This window comes from Amphibalanus amphitrite, unplaced genomic scaffold (assembly GCF_019059575.1).
Source record: "Amphibalanus amphitrite isolate SeventyFive unplaced genomic scaffold, NRLGWU_Aamphi_draft 000159F_arrow, whole genome shotgun sequence".
Lineage (NCBI taxonomy): Eukaryota > Metazoa > Arthropoda > Thecostraca > Balanomorpha > Balanidae > Amphibalanus > Amphibalanus amphitrite.
The window spans coordinates 783218-804694 of NW_024881654.1; the positions used below are offsets into that span (position 1 = coordinate 783218).

The window sequence follows — 21477 nt, forward strand, 5'->3', positions numbered from 1 at the left end:
TCAATGAAATTAGGTTTCGCTCGACAGTTTTTCCGGGGCTATCAGACGCCGTTTGAATTTTGACGATCGGCCCAGTAGTTTCGGAGTTAGGAGGGGGGGCTATGAATAGCCCCCCCCCCCAGTAGGGCGTGTTATACACAGACCCCAGTGGGGCGCGGGTTAAGTGGTATTTCAGGCTAATTTGATGCTAGACAATCACTAATTTGACACCAATTATGACGGTAAAACAGATCTGTTAATTCGGATAACACATCAGGAACACACACCGTTGTTTTCTTATCATGTAACAGGCTATTGCGTGGTTACAACGTCCAGATACAGGACAGGATAAATAAGAATATGTCATGTGTTTGTACATGGAGAACATCGGTTAGCACTTAAGGATGTGTAATGTATCCTTTTTAGGGACCGCGACATACAAAATAAGGTCAGCTAAGTGTGTGGCCAGGGCCTCGCCTACTGCTGGAACATAAGAAAAATACCAAGTGGCAAAACTTCGGGCTCACGACCAAGCGGCAGCGAACAGAATCAGCCAAGACGATTTAAACTAAAAAAAAGTCATGAATAGCAATCCAGCAATACCCATTATCGATTTGTATTTCCAAATCAACTCATAGCGGCGACGCGGCTATGGAAGGTTAGGACCCTGCCCGGGCGCCACTGAACGTGACCGGAGCAAAGGGAGACGGGGGTCGGAGACAGATAAATCACCCCGCCGACAGACGCGGGGCAGACCCTGACTAGGGGTGGTGCGAAGGGAAGTGTAGGAACGGGCGCGCCGCTGGCAGCAGAGCCGAGAGGCGCGAACGGCAGTCGTCGACTGCGACGGACGGCGAGTGGAGCAGAGAGTGGGCGAGAAGTGAGCTAAGGAATCCGTGCGGAGTGCCAACGGCTACGAGGATTATCCGATCACGCACTCCTTAACGCCGACATGGCCGCCGGCGAGTGGAGCGGAGAGCGAGCGAGAAGGGAGCCAGGGAAGCTGTGGGGAGTACCAACGGCTACAAGGATTCTATGGTCAGGCACACTAACGCCGGCACGGCAGGTGAGGCGTATCGAGCACGGCTCGGGGGTACGTACAGCGGAGTGCGGTTCCTTGGCGGCGACACCACGAGGATGGTTGCCCGGCGACTGACGCGGCGCCACCATGAGGATGGTTCCCGGCGACTGACGCGGCGCCACCATGAGGATGGTTCCCGGCGACTGACGCGCATCTATTCAGAGGCATATTAAGCGCACACACAATCGTAAAGGAAACCGGGGAGCCTGGTAGGCACGCTTTGAAGGGTCGTGCAACGCGGCACCCCAACCTGCGACGCGATACATACAAAACACCTGGTTCCGGCCACCCTACAACTCATGCACACACATCAGGTCCGCCGCCGACCCCTCGGCTACTCTGCAACTGCAATGCGTCCGACGCCCCGGCTACTCCGCACTGCACATACATCAAGCCCGCTGCCGACGCCTCGGCTACTCTGCAACTCACGCACATACATACTCATGCACATGCATCAGGTCCGCCGCCGACGCCTCGGCACGCACATACATCAGGTCCGCCGCCGACGCCTCGGCACGCACATGCATCAGGTCCGCCGCCGACGCCTCGGCACGCACATGCATCAGGTCCGCCACCGACGCCTCGGCACGCACATGCATCAGGTTCGCCGCCGACGCCTCGGCCACTCTGCAGTAGAGATGTCCTCGGATACAACTTTTCGGTATACCGATACCATACTGATACCAACTCGGTACTTGGTATTTGATTCATAATGTGTTCGGTATTTTGTTGGTATAATGCACCCTAGGTTGGTACTTGGTTTTGTATCGGTATTCCGTTTTTCCGTAGTCGACGTCCTACTCTGCACCGCACATACATCAGGTCCGCCGCCGACGCCTCGGCACCCACATGCATCAGGTCCGCCGCCGACGCCTCGGCTACTCTGCAGTAGAGATGTCCTCGGATACAACTTTTCGGTATACCGATACCATACTGATACCAACTCGGTACTTGCTATTTGATTCCTAATGTGTTCGGTATTTTGTTGGTATAATGCACCCTAGGTTGGTACTTGGTTTTGTATCGGTATTCCGATTTTCCGTAGTCGACGTCCTACTCTGCACCGCACATACATCAGGTCCGCCGCCGACGCCTCGGCACCCACATGCATCAGGTCCGCCGCCGACGCCTCGGCTACTCTGCAGTAGAGATGTCCTCGGATACAATCTTTCGGTATACCGATACCATACTGATACCAACTCGGTACTTGGTATTTGATTCCTAATGTGTTCGGTAATTTGTTGGTATAATGCACCCTAGGTTGGTACTTGGTTTGGTATCGGTATTCCGATTTTCCGTAGTTGACATCACTACTCTGCACTGCACATACATCAGGTCCGCCACCGACGCCTCGGCTACTCTGCAACCCACGCACACACATCAGGTTCGCCGACAACGCCCCGGCCACTCTGCAAATCACGCACATACATCAGGTCCGCCGCCGACGCCTCGGCTACTCTGCAAATCACGCACATACATCAGGTCCGCCGCCGACGCCTCGGCTACTCTGCAACTCATGCACATGCATCAGGTCCGCCGCCGACGCCTCGGCTCCTCTACTACTCATGCACACACATCAGGCCCGCCGTCGTATAGCCTCAGCCACCCCATAAACTCTGCACCGGCATGGGTCGAGAATATGGTATGGCAGGCATGGCACGCGCCACACCAACTTAAAAGATGGTATGGCAATGCCATACCAACTTTTCAGGGTAAAAGCTACGAAATTTAAGGATTTCAGTTTGATAAGAATAAAACACGATAGTATTGTGTCAAGCAACTGGCGCCATACCAACTTTGAAAACAATTCTCCACCCATGTTCGCACGTACATGAGGTCCGCCGCCGACGCATCGGCTACTCTGCAACTCACACACATGCATCAGGTCCGCCCCCGACGCCTCGGCTACTCTGCGGGTCCGCCGCCGACGCCTCGGCTACTCTGCAACTGCACATGCATCAGGTCCGCCGCCGACGCCTCGGCTACTCTGCAACTCACGCACATGCATCAGGTCCGCCGCCGACGCCTCGGCTACTCTGCAACGGCACATACATCAGGCCCGCCGCCGACGCCTCGGCGACTCTGCAACTCACGCACACGCATCAGGTCCGCCACTGACGCCTCGGCTACGCTGCAACCCTTGCACGTCAGTACATCAGGACCGCCGCCGACGCCTCAGCTACTCTGCAACTCATGCACATACATCGGGCCCGCCGCCGTCGCCTGGGCTGCACTGTAACCCCTGCACACATCGGGCCCGCCACCGGCGCCTCGGCTAATCTGCAACCCATGCACACGCATCAGGCCCGCCGCCGACGCCTCGGCTACTCTGCAACTCACAGGCGCCAGGTGCGCCGCCGTCACCTCGGCCCTCTGCAACACGGTAGGCACTTAGCTTACTAAAGCGCATTTTAGTGACATCAGAGCCTGAGTCGATCGCCGGCGACCTGGTCACTCGTGGAGATGTTCACCGCCGTACCGTACAACACGGAACGCAGACCATTTAGTCACGCCGGCGATTCGATCGGAGTCTGGCAAATTACGTGGATGTGCCCTAAGACGTGAATACATACATACATACATACATACATACATTCATACATACATGCGTAGATACATATACAACAGGTTCGCCGCCGACGCCTCGGCTGCTCTGCAACTCGACATTCTTTTTTTTCCTTCGCCGGGACTGGAAAACAGCATCTCTTTTTTTTGTCTCGGAGACCAGCTTTAGGATAATGCCCCTTGTCAAAACAGACCACGCATTTCGAGAAGCGCTTCCGAACGCAACTTGATGGACATACGCTGCCGCAGAAACACATCTCAGCCAGTCACCTTGGAGGCTCGGTTTAGCACTCAAGGAGTCTCTTTGTAAAAAGGTCTCAAGTATTTTCTAAGTGGCCGCCTCCGTATTTCTGCAAATCGACATACGCATACATCCGGTCCGGCGCCGACGCCTCGACTACTCTGTTTACACTACACACCTGGTCCGCTGCCGGACGGCCCCTAAAGAACGCACCGACGGAGTGATAACGACGAGGTATATGGTCGGGATTAAGGATATGCAGGTTTGACGAATCTCGAAGTCGCATCTATTAAATAGGTGAGGGTGGGTGGGAAACTTCTCGCCCACTCTCTGCTCCACTCGCCGTCCGTCGCAGTCGACGACTGCCGTTCGCGCCTCTCGGCTCTGCTGCCAGCGGCGCGCCCGTTCCTACACTTCCCTTCGCACCACCCCTAGTCAGGGTCTGCCCCGCGTCTGTCGGCGGGGTGATTTATCTGTCTCCGACCCCCGTCTCCCTTTGCTCCGGTCACGTTCAGTGGCGCCCGGGCAGGGTCCTAACCTTCCATAGCCGCGTCGCCGCTATGAGTTGATTAGGCCCCCGTTGCCCGCGCCACTATCACCAAGCGTTCGCCTCAGATCGGCGTCCGTGCTCACAGGCCTCATGAACAGCACGTGATTCTTAGGTAGGGGTAGGTGCGTTTAAAGTACGCTAACAATGCATTAGGGGCCGTCCTACCCTACAGACGAGCCGACGCGAGTGGTTTCGGCCGCTGACAGCCAACTGAGGCGAACGCTTGGTGATAGTGGCGCGGGCAACGGGGGCCTAATGTCACTTTTCCTCCACAGCTTTCTTTTATGGCATCAGTCATTCACAAAGTGCTGATAAAATCCGTAGCCATTGGAACAAGGAGTTCTTCACAGTGCGGTGCACGGCCTTCGTATTGAATGACTTGGAAACAAACAACTATAGCACATGATGACGGGCAAAACCCGCCGCTCACATCGCCGGCAGGACCCCGGACGGGCCCAGGGGCGCTCCAGTCCCGGCCTGAAGTCCCTCTGCAGGCCGACCATGGCCGGGCGGCGGGGGGTGGGGGGGGGGGAGCTAGCAGCGGCGGGACCAGTTCTCTGCGTGCCGTGACGCCGCCAGCGTCACAGGGCGGCCTTCCGTGACGCCCCCGACAGCCGTGACGCCGGCGGCTGCGGCGACACGGCCCGTGACGGCGTCCCGTGACGGACAGACGTGGGAGCCGTGACGGCCACCGTGGGAGCCGTCACCGCTGGGCGTCACACCGTGTCACCTCGGCAGACGGATCTGTACGGGCTGGATGAGAACAGCCGCCGTCGTGACGCCGTTTGGGGAGACAGACACGGGCAGACAGACGGAAATACAGGCAGAACGGGCGGACAGCCGGGGAGGGACGAGGGAACGGGTGTTACCGGTGTCGGTTATGGCAGAACCGTTCACAGCTGTGTTCCCATATCGGTCAGCCACCGATGCCCTTCAGCCACCTACCAGATACCGATCAGTCATCAGACATCAGTCATCATCAGCTGATTACCGATCACCAGTCAGCGGTCTGTGGTTACCGAACGGTCACCAGTCATGTGCTACCGAACATCGGTCAGGCCGGTCACCGGTTACGGGTCAAATGTCACAGTTGGCCGCGCTCGGACCACTAAATTAACAAAGATGACCGCGTGATAACACAGAGACCGAACGCCACCCTTTTGTCCTCGGCGTCTAACGGGCTCATCCCGCCGCATTTCGTCGACTCCACCCGTTCAGTCCCGGGCCGGGCCCGCTCTGACAGCCTATGGTCCGCCCACGGCCGCCGCTAGTTATTCAGACCGGTGAGTGCCGTTCTGTTCTGTGGCTGGTCCGTCCTGGTGCGATGGATGTCAGGCAGAAGTCAGAAGGGTGGAGTTTAACGTGGACTGTCCCGACCCAACCACTAACGCCAGCAAACTCCGCGCACAAAATCAGCGTAACCCGTAAGATACGCTGCACCGTCAGCAGAGGCGACGTCATGTACTTGATATTGGCAGCTCGCAGCTACACGAAGACTAGATGCTATACATAAGGTCATGATGAATAAACCATTTATATTTGGCGAGTTTGAGGAAATTGGTCGCCGAGCTTTGATCGCAGCCAGTGGCTGTCAGCAGGCACGTCTCGTCCAAACATCCAGAGCTGGTAACGGTTTGTTTCCGTCTCACGAAGTGCCATGCCTACAGACGGATGTGCCTTCCAGCTGTCAGATGCTCATGAATAGTCATCTCGAGCAGCTCTGGAGCGTGACCAGCTCGGCTGTCTGCTGAGCTAGCTACTCCGCAGTTCTGTCTGCCGGCCGGCCAGCCACGGTCACCACGCCACACGCCGCAACACCGCTCGTAAAGCAGCTTTGACACCAACTCGTTTAAACTGAGCCAGCAGCGCCGCCCCGCTCCCAAGCGAAACTAATTGGACTCATAAGTTTAAACATTGCCTCGCTAGCCCGAAGGCTGAATTGAAATATACCCACGAATATTTTACATCCCATATGACTGGGTTTTAATTTACGGGCCGGGGCAACGCACGCATGCGTTTTAAATTTGCAGCCAATGCCGTATCGGGTGAACAGGCGAGGATATTTACTGTTATACAGGGCGACCTTGGGCATATATCATCTGAATTTATCGATTTTCACGGGTGTTTGTGCACCACTACAACAGCAGCGGAGCAAAACACCAACCAGCGGATGAGCCACACACGGATATCTGAAAAAACACCGTCGTCTCGCGTTGTACGCGTCACATTTAGCAAGACGACTATTGCCTCCAACGACAGGCGACACGCAAAACTCCTAACTCACCTATTGTTCCCACAGATAAATGTGGAGCTGGGCCGGTGTCGCGTTCTGTTCGGGTCACAGGTCATGTCAACACGCGGCGGGCAGCGCCGTTGGGGCCCTGCCTCTCTCCGCCGGTCATAAAAACCGACCCCGACCATCGTCTCCCCGACAGTGACGGCTGTCCGACACTCTTTACACTCCTTGTCCGACGCACATAAACGCCTTGTCGGGCCGAGTAAGGCACGGTGCTGCGCCGGCCGCCGGCCCTCCGTACCGTATCGCCAGCTGGACGGGGTCGGGGGAACGGCGGAGAGCTAAGAGCAGGCGGTGTCCGGGCGGCGGTCATGACGCATGGCGGCAGCGACCGGCAGAGACGCTCCGCCGGCAAGTGTGGGCGGCGTGGCGGCGGTAGCGGTGCGTCCAATGGCCCCCGGCCCGCCGAATGGTAATGGCCAGAGAGTGCGTCTCTGGCGATGGCCGTGGGGTCAGCCAGAAGCCATTACCAGCTGCGTCCGATAATGGTTGTGGTCTATCGCTCTGACCTGGTCCGGCTGACCCGGGACGGACCTTTCTCAGGCGCCGACCGCGGCAGAAACATCACACTGGAATGGAGGACTGTGGCTGAGAGCAAAGGCATCTATACAACGGGTCATAAAAGGCACTCTCGGAAGTAGCTCACTGATCGCTTCGACCTTCGCCACACCTTTTCAGTTTCTTGTTATGGCTTACACGGTGCTTAGCACCATACAAGTTCCAAATACCCGACAATAGCCATTTCCTCTGAGCCAATCGAACTGGTCATTCTCTCCGGATCAGAAATCACTCCAAGCATTACTCCAGGGCCTACGAGCGCGGCCTCTCTCCCCCTGGCAGCCGTGAGCCGTATGATCTCGCGTCGGACACCGGACCTTCCCACCGACCGGCGGCCAATCGCTAACGATACTCCGATCGTCCAGTCCGCCACCGAGAGGTCACTGTCATTTAGGCCCATCGGAATTAATCGCCGTCCCACTACTGTAGCTGATCGTGGGAGCGTAAACAGGCCTAAAGAGGCCGACGGCGCGCGGGCGGAGGCGCGGCGCGGCCGGCCGAGGTCGGGCCAGGTCAGCCGAGGCCACTGGAGGTCGGCCGGCGGTGTGACCGCCCGGCGGTCCCGCAGCTGCTTCTGGGAAGGGCGGCGCCATTGTCGGGTCTGTATGGACGACTAACGGCGCCCCGGGGCCGTTCGAGCCAGCCACAAACGGGCCGCCTGCAACCGGGCCGCTGGGAGCGACCGGCAGACGTCCGGACTGCCGGACGACACTGCCGGAGAGACTGCTGCCCGTCAGACAGTGCTGGAGAGCCTGGGGACCATCAGACACCACAGGCAACCGGGCCGCTGGGAGCGACCGACGTCCGACAGACGTCCGGACTGACTGCAGGGTGGCGCTGCTGTAGAGACTGCTGGAAAGACTGCCGGAGAGACTGGTGCCGTGAGACACCACAGGGTGCCTCCTAGGCTGCTACCCATCAAACACTGCTGGAGATATCGCGGTCCATCAGCTGCTTACCATTGGCACCGACACTGGCGACTCTGGACATTGGACACGACGACTTCTGTCCGTAAGAGATGCAACCTCACGAATGGAGGTCAAATGACAGAAATGCAAGCAGAGAGGGAGGGACGCAGCCAGCGGAGGAGGCTGGATGCGGTCCTGCTTGCCTCCTCCGCTGTGCGCACCTTATACCAGATAGATCCCATATACCGGGAACACATACCGCCGTCTCGTGATCTCCGGCCGTTTGTCCGGCGCGATAGCTATTGCCGAACGCCGATAGAAGGGATCGTGCGCGATCCAGGTGGGCGTTAGCAGAAATGGCCGCGGTAAAAAGGCTGTTCGAAGAGGCTGTTTAAAGCCCCGAGGAGCGCCGGGCTGCGGGAATGGTATGCGGGCTGGGGCTGCAGCACACAGGGTCACATGGGGCCACACCGTGGGTAACAGGGGTTCCTGGACTACATATCCATAAGCAGGCATAATATTAGGGGTCGGTAAGTGCATGAATTATGTGAGAACGAAGTAGGTAACAAAGAGCACTCCGGCCACGACTGTGTCCTTCACGGAAAAGCTTCAGGCGCGCCGAACAGCCAGTTCAGACGTAACACACCGAGCTCCGGCGGCTATCAAAACAGTCAAGCTGCCGGTAAAAAATAGTCCTACGACAGAACACAATATCTCAGCATGTGTAACGTTGTGGTGAGTGACGATAATATACCAAGTAGCCGAGAACCACCAGCCTCTCATCATTCGCTTTCACCAACCGGGCTCCATGGCCGCTCGGCGCTCGGGTAGGTACTCTGCCGTCTCAGTCTCACTGTCCTACTGTGCCCGCTCAGACCACTCAGTCTGCTGGTCCGGGAACCATACCGTGCAGCGGCGGCCACGGCAGCGGCACGGCGCTACCCGCCGGCCTTGAATCGAGACGATTTAGGGCAGCGCCAGTGACGCCACGCCGCCGCTGCCCGCTCTATTCAGCTGCAATGTAGCGGCCAGGATTAGCGTGATGAGTCGATAGCGCAGTCGTGCGGTCTGCCTGCCCTTGTTCGCTACACGTCTTAGGTGGCGTCCCGGCAGCAGGGACTGTAGCGCACCTAAGCACCACCTAGCGGCAGGAAAACGAACTGATTCTCAGGTGCTACTAGCGACACCTGTAGTGCGATTTTCACGGCGAGGGATGAGCTGGTCGTGGTGATAGCAGCGCCATCTGCCCATGTATTTAGTATGCCTCCCTGTGTCCAGGTGGCAGCACCTACCACTCAAAGTCGTCAAGTAGGGGCGGCCCGTGCGGGCACGCCGAGGACCCGGTGCATCGAGCGTCTGCCGTCCGGTCATAATTGAGTTTACCGAGAGCGGATCTGGTGTGTGACCGTATAATTACGCAGGAAGCGGCACCATACTAGTCGGCGGCAATCGACCTGCATTGCAAATAGCGCTAACGCGACAGCATTAGGTTCATTACCGAGCGTTCTTGGCAGACGGGGAGGGACGAGATATCTACCGCACGACACGACAGTGACAGAGCGCGCTAATATGCGACAGCGGCGAGACGAGGCGCGATAGCATCAGCACACTCTGAGCGGTCCCTGGAACGGTCACTAATGTCTCCGTCCGCCGCGCTGCACACAGGATTTATCTAACTCATGTCCCAGCTAACGGCATAGTTCAACTGAAACACGGCCACGGGCAGCTATTGTCCTTCTTGGAGCGAGCGAAATTGCGCCGACACCGCACATTGGCGGCGCTCTGAAAGTCACGACAGATTGGGGCGATTTTCCTCTGCCGGCTGCGCTGTAAGGTCACGGAAATGTCAGCCGGCGGCCAGGTCTGGTCTGGGACTCTGATTATGAGAGCTGGCAGCCGGGCCAATTCAATTTCCAGCCCCGGCTCGGGAGCCATGCGAGACGACTGCACAAACAAGCTTTGATCGATCGCAGCTGCCGAACTTTGGTTCGGCGGTGGCAGCTCTAGAAAGACGCCCAGTCGTCTGAGGTCCACACCAACAATAGTTCAATGGTCCATCGTCAACGCCTACGATTGATGGCCATCCAACTTTGAACTAAATACGTATCTATAAGTATCAGTTATTTGATTTGATTGCCTAGGTATAAATAAAAAGATCCAATAATACACATTTTATTCACATATTATGGTTAATACTGGAAATACCTTCAGCTGACAAATTTATTTACCTAAAAGCTAGTCGTACCTCAATAAAAGTAGTCGGTGCATCCCCCTCCCCCTCTCATCTCCCTCTCTCTCCTGCACGGGTGAGCTCATCCCCGACCTCGCACCGTCTCAGCTCGGGGAGGGGAGGGGGAGGGGCGGAGGGACACGATCGGTAGTAGGTATTAGGACCCCGTTGCCCGCGCCATCTCACCGGTCATTCTCCCCGGTTGGCTGTCAGTGGCCGGAACCACTCACGTCGGCTCGTTTATAGGGTAGGATAGCCCTTACAAAACGATACCGCCGGAGTGATAACGACGGGATGTAGTCTGGATTGAGGATATGTAAGGTTCCACTTATTTTAAGATCGCATCTTTTAATTGGTGAGGGTGGGTGGGAAACTTCTCGCTCACTCTACGACCCTTTCGCCGCCCGTCGCCGTCGACGACTGCCGTTCGTGCCACTCCAGTCGACGGCCCGGCGGTCCCGCGGCCCGCGCCCTCCCAGACACCCCTCCGGGGGCTGCCCTGCGTCTGTCGACGGGGCGATTAGCCACGGTCACGTTCGGTGGCGCCCTGGCAGGGTCCTAACCTTCCATAGCCGCGTCGCCGCTATGAGTTGATTAGTGATGTCAATTTCAGAAAACATCTGTCCAATGTCCGTCCAATGTCCAATACTTACGTCGACTGTCCGTCCAAAAATGTCCAAGCCAGCCATTTGTCCAAAGATATCCGACATCTACGCAGTAGTTTACACTCAACACCGTTAATTAATTTGCTTTTAATGTATCGTTACCAGCTCAAAAGTGGTAATCATATCGAAAGCTGAGCTTTCTAATAGCCAATCAATGTTAAACACGATTACTTTATAAAAATGTTGAGGTGTAGCAAGCGATTGTCCAAAGTTGTCCAAAGTCTGCTGTCATTGTCCAACTGAATTCCGAATTGGACATTGGACAAAATCGGAATTGCTAAGATTCAAGTTCCGATTGACACCACTAGTAGGTATGTACCGGCACGACCATCAGCTGACGACTGGTGACGTCACTCAGCCTATGGTCACGTCCGGCGCCGGGCGAGGTGACGACATCAGTCGGTCGTATCTCGCTCATCGCCAGCCCCGCCGGCCAGCGAGGGACCCGTATCGGCCGCGGAGGGCCAGGAAGAAAAACGGCACACGTCACTGCCCTTGGAGCCAGCATGGGCAGGAGCTGACAGCAGCCAGTTACAAGCTGCCGGCCAGGCGACGAAAGCGAAATGTTGCGATAATGATGACCTGCAGGCTGCAGTCTCGCGAAATAAGTAAAACATGATGCTCAAAATACTAAATCAGGTTTGGAAAGACCAGTAAAGCGTAAGCGGATGCGTTACGCCCATATATTTAGATTTGCAAACAGTCTCCTACAAGGCATGAGGCACATGACAATGTCGAGCTCAATGTTTTACTTAAACTGGTTCTCAGTAGAGTCGATTCGTATGTCACATGATTGCAATCTGCCAGGTTCGGTTGATGCATTTTCTGTGTTTGATGGGTGGTCGCTGGTAATGTAGGCGGTCAAACCGCTGGCCAATTTTGTTGTCCGGCCGCCACCAAATACGATAATACCCCATACGGTGCTCACGGAACAACTAACTCGGCGGTGGCACCGGCCTCACACTCATCACAGAGAGTTACGAGTGTGGTTACGGGCAATAGCCGGCGCTGCTCCGGCGCGCTCCCATTCGCCATCTGGGCTGACTGGTATTGGAGCAGCACGCTCTGCTCTATGTTATATTGCAGATGGTCACTGGGCCTCTGTCTCGCCGAACACTCCCGCGGTCAGCCCCCGAGCCATTAGCTGCAATCCCGACCGACCCAGCCTTGGAGCAGCCGCCGCACTCCCAGTCGACCCAGGCGCACTCCCGGCCGGCCCAGCTGTCCCCTGTAGCAGCCGCCGCACTGCCGGCCGACCCCTGCCCCCGGGAGCAGCCGCCGCAATCCCGGTCGGCCGACCCTGCCCCTGGAACAGCCGCCGCGCTCCCAGCCCTCTTGTCACCGGGAGCAGCCGCCGCACTCCGGAATAGCAGGTGGCAAAATTTGGACCCGAGGACCCGGTCCAAAGAACCAGTCTGGACCCATATGGGTCCAGACCGGTTCCTGGAAATTTTCTGACGGGTCCAACCGGGTCCTACCATAAACTATACATCTTGCACACTACACATTATTGCAAAATATGAAGTGAATGTTTCTTTGCACACAGTAGCTCATGAGTATTCCCATTGGGAAAAAGACTGTTTTACATGATGCAACTAATGATAGGGTAGCCTGGGGCAAGACGCCCCAGATAATTTATTTTGCTACATAAATTTTGTCCCACATCACCTGGAAGGCCAAATTTGTGCTCAATGCGTTCTTTGGACATTTTAATTTAAATTGCACCCCTCAAATTCATTCACTTATGATCGGACTTCAAGCTAGGAAGTGATTTGTGAAGCAACTGCAAATGGGGCATTTTGCCCCAACCCCAGGGCAAAACGCCCCACGGCCTGGGGCAAGTAGCCCCATACTTAAGATTAAAGATTTAACAGGGTAGTTGGCTAAATCTTATGTTAGAGGTCCGTTAGATCTCTGGAGGCACGGCACTGAAGTTAGCACATTCCATCCTGTCAGGTGTTCAGCTATGACACTATTGTATGAGCAGGTTTTTCACCTATCTCATAAGACCAAATAATAAATTATTGCAATGCAAATGTTAACAAAATACTTCCTTTGCCATCCAGTTGCTGAGAAAAATACACATAAAGGCATAGAAACTTACTGTTCGCCAGCTACCGAACATTAGAAAGTGGGTAGCCCGAACAACACATGAGGTAAAACGCCCCAGGGGCTTTTTGCCCCGCGACCTACTGGGGCGTTTTACCCCATCACGTAGTTCGGTCAGAGAACAACGCCTTGCACTCCAGCAAGACGTAATTTAACACGAACCAACCCGGCATGATAAGCGTTAGACAATAGTTGTTCAAAATACATAAAAGTCGTTAACCTGATGTGGACCATAAAAGAACGCCATGATACATAATCTGACAACAAAAGATAAAAATCACTCAAAAAACACATTTTTGGCTATATCTCCCGAAAGAGTCATCACAATTTCTTTCCAGTCTGCTCATATAATGATCATATAGTGCACGTTTTGTAGAAGAGATGATGTTTCCCCAGAACTCTGCCAGTTCCGAGAAACATCGGTGAGGCGTTTTACCTCGGCGGGGCGACTTGCCCCGGTCTACCCTACCTACAAGTAGTTTGTAATTGTATTAATTGACTTTTGGGGAACGGGTCCAACTGGTTCCGATTCCAACTTAGACCGGGTCCGACTGGTTCCAGAAATGTCCAGTCGGGTCTGGTTCGAGTCTGGTTCCTCAAAATTTTCATCTTTTGCCACCTTGTCTCCGGAACGACCCTGCCTCTGGAGCAGCCGCCGCACTGCCGGCCGACCCCTGCCCCGGGAGATGTCCCGACAGATAATTAGGACGGATGCGCGCCCGCCGGCACAGTGACACGGGTGTAGATCAGCGCCGGTAGGGGTGGCTCGCACTCCGTGGGACCGGGTCGCACCCCTCACCGTCGCCGAACGGACACAACGTGCCACACGGGCAATTAGACCACCGGCCAGCGGCGCGCTAACAGCCAGTAAACGCTGGAAAACCCAGAGCCATCAATCCGAGAACAATATCGCCTTGCATGTTGCACCATGCAATATATGTTGGGCTGAGCATAATCAGAGTGATAAGACGGGGCGGCATTTTCCGTTACAGAGCTGAAGTGATGTGCGATTTCCTTATGTCGCTCGCCCACCACCAGACAAACACTGAAAAAACGGCTCCGTTCTAATTATCGGGGCCCATATGAAGAGCATTAACACCGTATAGGTAACATTCAGGGAATTAGCATGAACATTGCAAGGATACGCGCGGCTCAAATAACCAATGTTTTTAAAGATTCGATATCGATATACGTATAAGAAGACAGACAAACTCTTTGACAAACAAATTGGTCATGCAATGCAAAACGAAGCCGCTAGGCCTCTGCACCGATCGGCGGCGGACTCTCCCAGAGAGAAACGGCCGACACTGGTGCGCCGCGGCACCGGTGGACCCCGACACAGTGGTGAGTCCCGGCACCAGTGGACCCCGACACAGGTTAGTCCCAGCATCCCGAACACCCCGCTGTGGCCAGCGCTCCACGGTCGCGTTCACCCGAGCGGGGGTCACCCCGGCCACCCCGGACGGCGTTTTTACACCCGTCCTATCGCCTCATCTGGCTTGTCGTTATATAATTCGCCACACATGCAGGACGCCGCTTCTTTTTGTTACACAATGCACTCGGCGTGGTGCAGTAAGTCTCTCGGGCCGCTCCGCCGGGGAGAATTTACGACGGGCACGGGGAGGGGAGGGGAGAACGCGAGCCGGCTTTCTTTCTACTTTTGTCCTCCGGGATGGAGTTAAGTGGCATTCCTGAGGTGGTTTGCTGAGGACAATCCAGACGAACTGTCCCTCGTAGGCAGGACACGACCAGACGCCTACGTCTCTTTTCAGGGCGTCACTGGAAATAGATGTCCGGGCTCCGTCCAACCATCACGCAGCCTGCCTGCGTTGGAGCGTACTACGCACGAGCCAGGCACCGTGACCAGCTACGGCACACGCGCATCTAATGCTAATGAACACGTGCGGATCTACGGCAGACCCGGGTAGAGATGGACACACCCCGCCCGGCCGGCGCTAGACGTCTCGATGTGGAGGATTACAGCGCCGCCGGCCGGCCGCAGGACCTGACTAACCGAACGCTGACTCATTAACCACCGGCGCTGCAGTGACATGGCGTGGTCGGTCGTAATTCCCCTAAAGTGTTTGTTCACGTGCATCGGGTAATGCTTTTCCAGGTGCTCATTCGTATGCGGAAAAAGTGCTGGTTATGGCGGTGGAAGACACGGCATTACGGGTATGGCACCTCCGGGCCGGAGCTCGGCCTAGTGGGCGATCGGGCCGATAGAGGACCAGACGTCTGTCAGATCACATCCGAGCCCTACACTCCGGCTCAAATCGTAGGCAATCATCCATGAATTATTCAGAAAATTAACAGCATGCACCTTAATGCGCACAATGCCATTAAGATAGAAACGCGATACATACGATGGAAGTGGATAAAATAGCACAGATGGAGCCTGACGACAAGGTGGCCATAATTTGGGCGGCTCAAAGAGCGACAGAGTGACGACAGACACTGATCGGAGCACATCTGGCAGCCCCAAATCTGGCAGCCGAGCAGCGACTGACGACTGTTCCTTCATCGTCAGCGAGCTGAGGCACACCTATCCACTCTGAAACAATGCCACTCGCCAAAATGTCCTTACGAGTGAGATTGGCTCTCTCTTGGAACGATTTCATTTGAGAAATTTGTGAGGCCATCCGACAGCTGGCATTCAGTCCATTCCATGGCCAGGTGCTCGAATGCGAGGGACCAGGAAAGACAAGAAGGATGGTGACGAGGGGGAGGATGGTGGAGGTTGCCGGCAGGGCATGACAAGAGTGAGATGGAATGGGGAAGGAAAGAGGAATCAGTGACACTAGTGACATTGGAGGAGAGGGAGAGAGAGAGAGGGAGAGAGAGAGAGAGAGAGAGAGAGAGAGAGAGAGAGAGAGAGAGAGAGGGAGGTGGGAGAGAGAGAGAGAGAGAGAGAGAGAGAGAGAGAGAGAGAGAGAGAGAGAGAGAGAGAGAGAGAGAGAGAGAGAGAGAGAGAGAGAGAGAGAGAGAGAGAGAGAGAGAGAGAGAGAGACAGAGAGGTGAGAGAAACTCATCGAGACGGAGGAGGTTGCTAGGTAGCCAAGAGCACAGCCCCAAAGTCAAGCCCGCCGAGACAAGCCGTTTCAGAGGCCAGGCAGTTGACATGGGAGCGTGTTCACTAGCCACCACTGCCCAATGATCCAAGCGAACGCTGCACGCTTTCAGTCAGAGAAAGAATTCGGAGACGTCATATGTCATCCACGCTCGAATGAAGAGCTTGGCAAAAGGTTACAAAAACAACATCAGACTCCAGTGAGGGACGGTGCCTGGAGGGAGACACTTGGCCAAGAACAGCGTCTGGGACTCTGGCGTCGCGGGAAGTCAGATTTACCGGCGCCAGTGCAGCGGCACTCGTCAAGAGACACCGGTACTGTCACGGTTCCGCCGGACTGCCCAGGTATCACTTATAGATCGTGGAGGTAGCGTCCCACTCGTCCATCGGAGGGACCACCGTCCCCGACTCCTTCCCTCCACCCACCGTTCGTAGAGTTCAAGGCTGCGCCTAATCGGGCGGGGAAACAGTCACGATTTCAGTCAGATTCGGCTCGGTCATCGTGCTAGTCGACCGGCCGTGTCTTTTCTCTGGAGCGAGTCCAAAGGCGATGAGCACATGCTCCAGGCACGGTCCTTGCTCTGCGCTGCAACTGCACAATGTCGTAGGACGGCTGGAGTTTCGGTTATCAGAGATAGCAGAGCAAACGGCCTCCATCCTAGCCCCGCGCACGGAAAGCTGACGGAAGTCTGGAGAAGCGGCTCGCAGAGACAGCGGAGCTGACGGCGGCTGACTCAGCTTCCGACAGGACCGGGGAGGACCGCCGGACACCGAGATCGATCCGACACGCACACTCGGCTGGCCGCGGCTGACAGAGCCAGGCAGGGTGAGGAGTGGGAGGAGGCAGAGGGAAGGGAGGAGAGAGCAGAGGGAAGGGAGGAGAGAGCAGAGGGACAGGAGGCCTCCGGGCAGTCACGACTGACCCGTAGCGGGGAGAGCTCGGTCGGCTCCCATCCAACACGGGGAGAGCTCAGTCGGCTCCCACCCACCTGAACTCCTCGTAGACGAAGCTGCTGGAGGGCGTCAGCGTGCGTCGGCTGCCGCTGACGGAGCGGCCACGCCGCCGGTACCGGACCAGAGAGGCCATTCACGCTCCCCTGTTACCACCGTGTCACTGTACCCCGCTACACCATCGCAGTGTCCAGGGAGACAGCCCGCGGCTCACACCGGATCACACAGCTAATGACCAGCCGATCACTCCCCGTGGCTTCACACCCCTTTCCGAGCCACCACCTCTGTCACTGCTCTGACTGTGACCGGCGGACGCCGTCGGGCCGACTGGCACTGCTACCGACCACCTTGGCAGGCCGGGGGCGGCCGCTGGCAGGACGACCGCGCCCGGTCGGGGTCGGCCAGACCCACTACCCATGGGGAGGGGACCAGCGAGCTATTTATTCCGGGACGCTTCTGTTTGCTTACGGCGTGGCCCGGTGCAATCTGACATGGGAAGGCGCCCGGTCAGAGACCGAGCGGGCTAATGGAATGCTGTCGGAGTCACCATTTCATGGTGTGGTGAAACGAGTGACTCAGTTTTGATGGATGATCATAAATATTTCAAAATTGTGACGATTTTTTTTTTAGTCAAAAAGCCAATTCAATTGCAAAAGCTTGATCTAGAAGCAACAATCCATTTATATGGAAACATATCAGTTGTGTCACTTGATAAACATTTATTCTCGGGATGGAATTAAGTTCGTGCCCAATATTTCCGTTCCGTTTCGTCCGACGTACCGGCGTGGCCGTGGGGAGCGGCGGCGGCGCCGGAGCGGCGGCCTCGGTCGACCGGCGCCGGCGTTCAACTCGAGCCCAGTCAGCCCGAGGAATTTATGTGAGAGGCATGTCTGTCCGACGAATGGACAGACCGGTTTTAAGCCGTCGGCCGGCGGACTGTGGACGCCGAGCGGCGGCCAGCGCAGGAGGGAGAGACACGGGACCGCGCGGCCGGCCCGGAACGCCTCCGAGAAGCGAGCACAGGACGATTTTCCGGCTCGGTGTCTTCAAAGGCGCGGTCAGTTCGGCCGGACAGCCATAATGGGGACAATGGAGTAGACAGCGGGCATGCACGTGCCCCAACAATGGCTGTCCAGGATTACTCAACACACAGCGCGAGCGAAACGGCATCGTCAACGTTCGAGGCACGCCTCACATACGGTCCGCTCGAGATTAGGCGCGTGCTACAGATTCATCTCAGATAGGCGCGCCGGCTGACTTCATTTACAGCTGCTCGCCTTACATGTTCTGGGTACGGCACCGCCGTCTCCACTTTTCTCGCCGCCAGTTCGCCGGCTGTGTGCCAGTGTCCGCGCCTAAAAAGGCCGCCGGCCGCGCCCACGGTCGCGTCAGTCCGGTGTCGCCGCGCTGACACGGGCTCAGTGACGTGCTGTCCTGGACGAGACCCGCCCAATCCCTCGACTGATCAGGATAAAGGGCGGAGACCGGCCGGCCGGCCGGCGGTCCTCGCCTCTCTGGCCCGTCATTTCCGGCCACCAGTCCGGTCATCAGTCAGGTGCGATTGAAGGGCGCTGGACCGGAGGGGAGCGTGAGCTGTAACTGAGACCGTGAGGGGAAAAACTATAGACGGCCATGGGGAGCACAAATGGCAGTGAGTCAGGGCAGTGGACCAGCAGGAACCGGTAAAGCTGTAACAAAGGTACTGAGAAGAGAGCATGGAAGGCTAAGAGAAGAACGAGTGTCCGAGTCAGGTTGGAAGTCGCATACCGCGGAGAGCTTACCTTTGGAGGGAGCGCGTCCTCTTGCGGCACTGGATCGACCTGGTGCCCATGAGGGGCTGCACAGCGCCCAGGCTGCAGCTGCGCGTCAGCTGCACCATTCTTCGGCCAGTCCTCCGCCCGCGGCGGTACGTACTAACACCACATCCGTCACCGAATCTCACACTGGGTACGGTCGTACCCCGCTCTCGGTACGCACACCAGTCGGTTCGAGTCACATCACCGCTCCGTCGATTGCCAATCATTCAGCCTTGGTTCGCGATTCCCCGGTCATGGCGCTGGGCGTCGCTCAGACTCCATGGCGGTCGTCTGCGCCGAACCGCAAGTCACCTCGCTAAAACGAAGGCCGGTATCAGTCGGTGGCGCGTGTCGGCATCAATCAGTGGCGTAATTGGGTTGGAGTTACCGCGACCGGCGACCACCGGCGGCAGGTGACCGTCGGCGGCAGGTGACCGTCGGCCAGGTGACCGTCGGTAGGTCTTCCGGCTGCCGTGTGACGGCGCCGGGTGACCCCGTCACGCCCGAACGGGCTGACCTCGTGCCGATCACGCCGCCGCGTCACACCGTGACACGTGACGCGGCGGTGACACACGACTGCAACGGCACGCGCCGTTTCGTCAGCTGCCGTCTGGTCGGTGGGCCAACTCGAGTCTGCCCCGTGCCGCCCGCCGCCCGGGCCATCCGCCGCCCCCTCCCCAGCCCCCGCCCCCGCCCCGACGGCAGCCCGTGCCAAAGACGGCGGTCGAGGCCAAACTGCCGCCACTCCGTCTATCATCACGGCGCCTGGTGACCTCCGCTGACGTCCGCCGTCACGTCAGAGTCGCGTCAGCGACCGAACCCACCGCTGGAAACGCCAGACGTCGCCATCAGAAGCTCCGAGACTGACCGGCGCAGTTCGCGTGCGCGCCGCGTCATTTATGTGACGCGCTGAAATCGTGCGCGTCGCCTAACGAGTCCGCGCGCCACCCGCCTCGGTGCGCCACTTTGGCGACGTCTGGACGCCGAGGTCAGATCGTGCCGGTCCGACTGTGCGGCGCGGGGGCGGCGGCGGGGTCGGTACTGAGCGGAGATTGGGTCCGTGTCTGCGCGCCCAGCGGCGGGCGATCGGCGGAAAACCGTTTGTCACCGCGGGGACCATTTGTCAGTCGGCAGCGGCGTGCGATCATCACGGCGTCGCTGCGGCCGGCGGCAGACCTCCCCGGGAGCTGTGACCAGACCGCCGCCGCCGGGACTTGCAGAGGTGCGGGCCGCCGGCGGCAGACCTCCCCGGGAGCTGTGACCAGACCGCCGCCGCCGGGACTTGCAGAGGTGCGGGCCGCCGGCGGCAGACCTCCCCGGGAGCTGTGACCAGACCGCCGCCGGCGCCGGGACGGGCAGAGGTGCGGGCCGCCGGCGGCAGACCTCCCCGGGAGCTGTGACCAGACCGCCACCGCCGGGACGGGCGAAGGTGCGGGCCGCCGCGGAGGGCAGTCAACCCGTCCTCAGCCGCCGGGCCGCCGGTGGCGCCGGTGTCGATGCAGCCAGCGCCGTTCATCAGCCGGCGTCTCCCGACGGCACGCCGGCACGAGGACTCTATCTGAATTACGAGCCGGCACCTCGCTGTCGCTGGGGGATTGTATCTAAATAAGGAGGCCCAGCAACGGCCGGGATACGGCTCTCCGCAATGCATGCAAAATGAGGGGCCGGATCAATTGCAATCGCGTTTTCACGCCAACAGCATACCGGCATTTCAGCACGTGGCGCGATGCTCTTTACGAAACGATTTATAGCGGCGATTTGTCCTGACCGGTGACAAATTTACGTCTGACGAGAGACTCACACCGTTTTAGCGCAAGCTACTGTCGGAATGCATTGACGACTCTAATTGATTCCGTCGATCCATCACGGCACCTGAGGGCCTCTGGACAGGCACATCAGGGTTCGGTGGCGCCGCACAAGGAGCCGGGATCGCTCCGGAAAGGACCGCCGGTCGCGCACCGTCGACTCCGAGTCGAGTCACGGCCCGACTCTGCGGACTCGGCGGCGACAGAGGCGTCCGGCCGTGACCAAGTACAATTCGGTGTCGGCGCGATAGCGCGGCTCGGGTGGGGCGCACTGTCTCGAACCGTTCAGACCGTGACGGTCCGCCGTCCGGTGTTTTGACGGCCTGAGGACACAGCACGGCGCTGCGGGCCGCTGTGCCGATGATGGAAGTTCCTCGGCGACTCCCTGGAGACCCCGCACCGTCGACGTCTGACTCTGGACTCACATTGCGCGACCTGCCAAATTGGATCTTACAGAGCTGCTCTTCTTTTGGTAGAGCGGTTTGCACCAATCACCGATACCGATTTTTCAGGTTTTGCGGGGTATGATACCACTGCCACGATAAATCACTGCTGCCACGCGCTGTGAGCACACACGCCGACCTCACTGACACCCTCGTAGGATCACTGACCCTCACACACACACGGTCAGCACCACCGGTCAACGCCATCACACATTTCACCGGACCCCGTC

At 57.6% G+C, this 21477-nt stretch overlaps 1 protein-coding gene across 2 annotated transcripts in view; it reads right to left on the minus strand.

Moving 5' to 3' along the window:
* The window catches only part of LOC122383279 (protein prickle-like), a 73425-nt gene extending 54322 nt beyond the window's left edge, over positions 1–19103 (minus strand). Inside the window, exon 1 of one of the 2 annotated variants that reach the window (XM_043369554.1) lies at positions 18985–19103. In XM_043369554.1, the coding sequence (XP_043225489.1) occupies positions 18985–19082 (98 nt within the window). In that variant the 5' untranslated portion in view covers positions 19083–19103. Of the gene's footprint in view, positions 1–17241; positions 17516–18984 lie in introns of those variants that run through there. The other variant, XM_043369556.1, reaches the window with a different exon arrangement.
* Between the last annotated feature and the right edge of the window lie 2374 nt (positions 19104–21477).